Genomic DNA, 6,142 nt, shown 5'->3' on the forward strand with positions numbered 1-6,142 from the left:
AATGATCAAAAATACAATAGTAAAAGGTCCTACTTATAGGGAACTAGTAGCTTAAGAATTACAAAGATGAGTAAATGACATAAAAAATCCACTTCCGGGCCCACTTGGTGTGTGCTTGGGCTGAGCATTGAAGCATTTTCGTGTAGAGACTCTTCTTGGAGTTAAACGCCAGCTTTTGTGCCAGTTTGGGTGTTTAACTCCCATTCTTGTGCCAGTTCCGGCGTTTAACGCCGGGCATTCTTGAGCTGATTTGGAACGCCGGTTTGGGCCATCAAATCTTGGGCAAAGTATAGACTATTATACATTGCTGGAAAGCCCAGGATGTCTACTTTCCAACGCCGTTGAGAGCACGCCAATTGAGCTTCTGTAGCTCCAGAAAATCCACTTCGAGTGCAGGGAGGTCAGAATCCAACAGCATCTGCAGTCCTTTTCAGTCTCTGAATCAGATTTTTGCTCAGGTCCCTCAATTTCAGCCAGAAAATACCTGAAATCATAGAAAAACACACAAAGTCATAGTAAAGTCCAGAAAAGTGATTTTTAACTAAAAACTAATAAAAAATATACTAAAAACTAACTAAATCTACTAAAAACATACTAAAAACAATGCCAAAAAGCGTACAAATTATCCGCTCATCATCGACACGATAGTATCAGCTTTAATCATAGGCAATATGAAAGCCGATATAACATGATAATCAAGCATCCTGTGATCACTAGATATTGAGGTGGTCAGACAAGTATGAAGTCGTACCGTTTTACCTCCCAAATACCCGTGCGCTGGCGAAGACCAATCCGAATTAACTATGTGCACCCATTGTGAAAATACTTACACTTCCTATGGTACTTGTGATGATTGGATTCTAATACTTTATACTCAACCTCACGACGGATGCTATAAATAATCAATCTTCACGCTTAAGACGGCCTCCTCTTTATCCTGAAACTACTGACCAACTTGGAACTCAGCTAGAGCTCTTGTATCCTATGTATCTCTGGCCCCAAATCTAAAAGGTACTCCCGGTAACCCCTGCTGTGTCATTGCATTCAAGTCCAAAATTGAAAAGTACAAAGGTACTGTTGAGTTTTTGAACTAGATGGTCCACCATCCCCAGCTGGAATACTCCTCGATATGTCATCATCACTATCATCAGCAATCGTGGCGGGCTCCATATCATCATCATCATCATCCCGAAGTACATCCTGGTTGCCATCCGGTGGTTTACCCTCCCCGAAAATCAGGACCATAACAGAAGTACCGGCCATCGCAATAGCAAGCTCACCAAAGGGTCGATTATCACCTATTTCTCCGTCACAATTGCAGTTTAGATCAGCTGCGAATGATAGAGATGCAACCAAAGCTACCTCAGTTGTAATCACAGGCACAAATGATGAGGCACCAAGAGGCATTGAACTAGATGCAGCTGATTGCTGAAGATTGAGGATTCCAGTTCGAACCTCCTGAACTACAGTCTATAGGCCATATTTACAAGCTTGGCCAATAGCTCAAGGGTCCTCACCTTGAAAAACTGCCAACAACAATAGAACAAAACTTGCAAATCTTTGTCATTGCCTATGACGAAAGAATCGTACTTCACACCGTTAGGCAACACGAAAATTGGAATTTTATAGAATCACTTCTCTACCGTTTCATGTCAGGCAGCCCCAGTTTTTCAATTATAGTATTCTAAAACTCGATGAAACTCGTAGAAGATTTGAGGAAAACACTCAGCGGATTTTTATCAGTAAATTTTATTTCAGATCACTTTTTTTCTTAATCAACTCTTTATAGTGCACCAAAACTAAAAAACTATCATCACTAGCCATTGTGAGTCCTATTATGATGAGCCATTCACGTTTAATTCCTATTTATATATGTTAGTAAAAGAGTAAATCAAATTAATTCAGCTTGATTTATATATATAGGTAACTACGTACTAAATCGAACCTAGTAGATTCGATTTACTACTAGCGACCATTGTTTATAAATCAAATTTATTACATTCGATTTATTAGGTGTTGTAAATCGAATTGATTTTATTCGATTTCGTACCATGTAAATCGATACATATTGATTCGATTTAATATTAATGGCTAATTCGAATTTAAGAAATTTGATTTATATAGAATTATGAATAAAGACATGAAAGTAACATTATTTATTTTGGAACTTTTATGTTAATACTGATATGTTTTTTATTTATGCATTTGTTTTACCCTAAAATTAATTTAGAATCCAATATTATCGTCGGTTACCGCCAAGTTATAAGTTTATAACGTACGTATCAGTTTGTGTTCTAAATTTTTGCACTTGCTAGTTTCAATCTAATATTTTAGAAACAAATTGAAGATTGGAGCATATTGAAAACATTGAAACCCACATTATCCTTCATACACAAATTTGACTTTTTTACACCCTACCGAATAGGAGTCGCTTAACACATATCTCTGAAAATTTAAGCATATACATTTTAATTAATAAATCAAGTGAATGTATGACACTATGACTTCTAAACTGGAACATATCTAATATTAAATAATAAATAGAAATGTGTTTTTGACAATTTTGACTTTTGTGTAGTGCAAATCTCTTAAAAAAATGAAATTCCAATATTTGGTTGATCCATTGAGTAGTTTTTTTTCCTTTTTTTTGAATAAGGGAGCTCAACACAATACAGTTGAGAGACAAAAAACCAGCAAAACAAAAAGAACATGAAAAGAAAAATAAACAGAAAACTATCCCTCGTGTCATCTCCGTTATTGCCATCAACAACAAAAGAGATCCAACCAACTCCACTCTCTATAACTGGTTAAAGATTTCTAGAACACCTCCTTTGCACCCCATTCCTTGTTATTGAAAGTCCGCCCATTCCTCTCTAGCCAAACATTCCAAATAACCCAAAAAAAAAGTATTTGAGCCATTTGTTGCGCTTTCTCTTCCTGTTAGAAACACATGTCTAGCTCTCAAAGTGCTCTTTTAGTGAACGCGGAACAGACCACAATCTTGCAAAGTCAGATAGTCATTAACACTACACCTGCCAAGCAAACTCATAGCCTAGAAACAAGTGGTGAATATGTTCAACGTTTTTTTACACAATACGCATATGTTATCACCATGACTAATAATTCCTAGTCTATGCAGTCTTTCTTTAGTATTCACTCTTTCTATCAATGTAAACCAAATAAATAACTTCACTCGTGGTGGAACCAAACCTTTCCAAATGGTTATGGTGAAATTGTAGCTGGTTATTTCCTCTGGGAGGGTTTCTGACTGCATCACCTACACAAAAGAGTTAGTTGAAGATATACCTTCCTTGTCAAACTTCTAAACAACTCTGTCTTGCTTATTATATGCTAGCTTAACAGGCCTTAAAGTCTCATGCAAATGATCCACTAATTCCAATTCCCATTGGTATAACTCTCGCCTCCACTTGAAGTTCCAGATCCACTCTAACCTGTCCCAAAACCCATAATCCCCTATGACAGATCCTATTTGATTTGAAACAAAGAAAAGCCTCGAAAAACTCATCTCTAACAAACCACTTTGTAGCCAGACATCTTCCTAGAATCGAGTCCTAATTCCGTCACCCACCACCATAGATAACCCCGCAATCATCTTATCTCTCACATTACTATCCTTGACCTGCAGCTGACAGATATCCTTCTATAGACCCCCTCTAGTAGGTAATGTCTGAGCCGATAGCATCACATTGGGGTCCAAGTCATAGCAAGAGCACACAACCTTTTTCCATAATGGACACTCCTTTTTAAAAAAATGCCACCACCACTTGAAAAGTAGTGCAGTATTTCTAACCACGGCATCACCTACCCCCAATCCACCTACCTTTTTAGGGGCTTAAACCACCTCCCACTTAACTAGCGCCAAACCATTTCTACCTTCCTCCTTACTCTACAGGAATCTCCTCTGCAATGATATCAACTTTTCTGCCACTTCCTTCGGCATCTTATACAGGCTCAAGTAGTACACCAGCAAGCTATTTAACACAGATTTAATAAGGACTAGCTTACCCGCTTTATTAAGTACTTTTGCCTTTCACAAGTTGAGCTTCTCCTTAACCTTGTCAATTATGGGTTTCCAATTTCTGACCAGTCTTGGGTTCGTTCCTCAAGAAATGCCAAGATATTTGACTGGAAGGCTGACCTCTTTACATCCCAATAAGTTGCATATGTTGTAAGTCCACTGATGTTCGCAATTGATTGGGATTAAACTTGATTTATCAAAGTTAATAGTTAACCCCGACATCATCTCAAAGCACCTTAGCAACCTGACATAGTTTCTGATGGTCTCCTTCTCTGGTGGACAGAACAATATAGTGTCATCTGCAAACTGGAGATGTGACAACACTATATTGTCCATACCAACCAGCAGCGGCAAAATACGTTTGTTCCTGACTGCCTCTCCTACCATCCTATGCAGAACATCAACAACCAGAACAAACAAAAATGGAGATAGTGGATCACCTTGTCTCAAGCCCCTATCTATCTTAAAAGGTTTAAATGGTGAGCCATTTATCAAGATTGACATAGACGTTGTACCAACACACTCCTTCACCCATTCCCTCCATCTCCAACCAAAGCCCATCTTCTGTAGCACAATATCCACAAAACTCCATTTTACCCGATCATAAGCCTTCTGAAAGTCTAATTTAGTGATTGCTGCTTTCTTCTTTCTCGTTTTCAACCTGTGCACTGTTTCACATGCAATAAGTGCCCCCATCATGTATTTTCCGACCCTTCACAAATGCAATCTGAGTCTCTCCTACTAGACTTGGCATGACTGATCTCATCCTCCTAACCATCACTTTGGAAATTATTTTGTATACGCAACCTACCATGCTGATCGGCCTAAGGTCCTTGATCTCCTTGGCTCCGGTGAACTTAGGTGCAAGGGTCACCCAAGTAATATTGGAATCAGAAGGCAACATTAACGATCAAAAGAAATCCAGTATAATTGTCATGAACTCTGCACCAATCTCATCCCAGAACTTCTTAATGAAATTCATGTTATACCCATCACTTCCTAGAGCCTTAGATGATTCGCAATCCCAAACTGCCTCTCTAATCTCCTCCATTGTCGGTATTCTCTCTAGAGCTACCGAATCTTCTTCATCAATCTGATTAACATGTTCGTCCCTAAAACCCACAACCGGTGATCTCTCTTGGTGATGCAAATATTTATAAAACTCTCCGTTAGCAATCTTGATTCGAGCTTGATTTCTTATTAACCTTCCGTTAATTACCAGAGCATCAATTCTATTGTTCCTTTGTCTTGCCGATGCCAAGTTATGGAAGTACCTAGTGTTCTTATCCATATCCTTCACATGCCTGGAGTGCAACATCTAGTTCCAGTGTAGTTCTTTTCTAACATACCACTGCTTGTAGCAGCTTACTAAAGCCTTCCTTCTAGCCTCCACTGTACCATCATAAACTCCATTTCTTGCCAACTTATCTATCTTCCTGATCTCCTCCTTAAAGCGCTGAATTTTCTTATCCATGTCACCAAATTTGTTCTTATGCCATCTTCCCAAAAGCACCGTTAAAGCCTTCCGATCCTACATATTTCCACCCCACAGCATCGCTCTCCCAAATACGCACTACATCAATCTTGGTCACAACTTGCATTTTAGACTCAATCAAACCTAACATATTCAGTTTCTGTTTCTTTTTGAGTTTTTTTAGCATACTCGACTTTCCAACCCCCCTAACCCCCTAACATTCCAAGAGCTAAAAATCATTTTAAAACTTTGTTACACACCTTTTTTAGCTTTTTCAGTCTGCATCTTCGTGCCTCTTCTTTCTGCTTTGCCAACCTCCTCTTTTGGGCTATCGCTTCATTCTGTTCTTGTAGAATCGCCATTATGCCGTCATCTTCATTGTAATGCACTGCTTCGGATTCTACTGCCAGATCCCATGCCCTTTTATTTTTTATCATCTTCTCTTCTCTTTCTAGAGCCTTTCCACCACTGATCCCCTATTGTCCAGTGCCAATATCCACGTCCGCCCCACTATCGCCAATGCCCTCATCAAGCCTTGCAACAACCAGAGTCATACCGTCCTCTAGTGCATCTTCACCGTCTTCAAGGATCCCATCCCGGCCGCCTACAACATCCTTTCCTGGCACTGA

General features: G+C 39.1%; 1 protein-coding gene across 1 annotated transcript; it reads right to left on the bottom strand.

Annotated features, from left to right (window-relative positions):
- Nucleotides 1–4,949: 4,949 nt before the first annotated feature.
- Nucleotides 4,950–5,875, bottom strand: LOC130962581 (uncharacterized). Its single transcript, XM_057888776.1, has 3 exons — nucleotides 5,774–5,875; nucleotides 5,389–5,570; nucleotides 4,950–5,343 (listed from the first exon to the last, which is right to left on the bottom strand). Exons 1-3 carry the CDS (start codon nucleotides 5,873–5,875, stop codon nucleotides 4,950–4,952), a joined length of 678 nt encoding a protein of 225 aa, XP_057744759.1.
- Nucleotides 5,876–6,142: the final 267 nt, after the last annotated feature.

This window comes from Arachis stenosperma, chromosome 2 (genome assembly GCF_014773155.1).
Source record: "Arachis stenosperma cultivar V10309 chromosome 2, arast.V10309.gnm1.PFL2, whole genome shotgun sequence".
Lineage (NCBI taxonomy): Eukaryota > Viridiplantae > Streptophyta > Magnoliopsida > Fabales > Fabaceae > Arachis > Arachis stenosperma.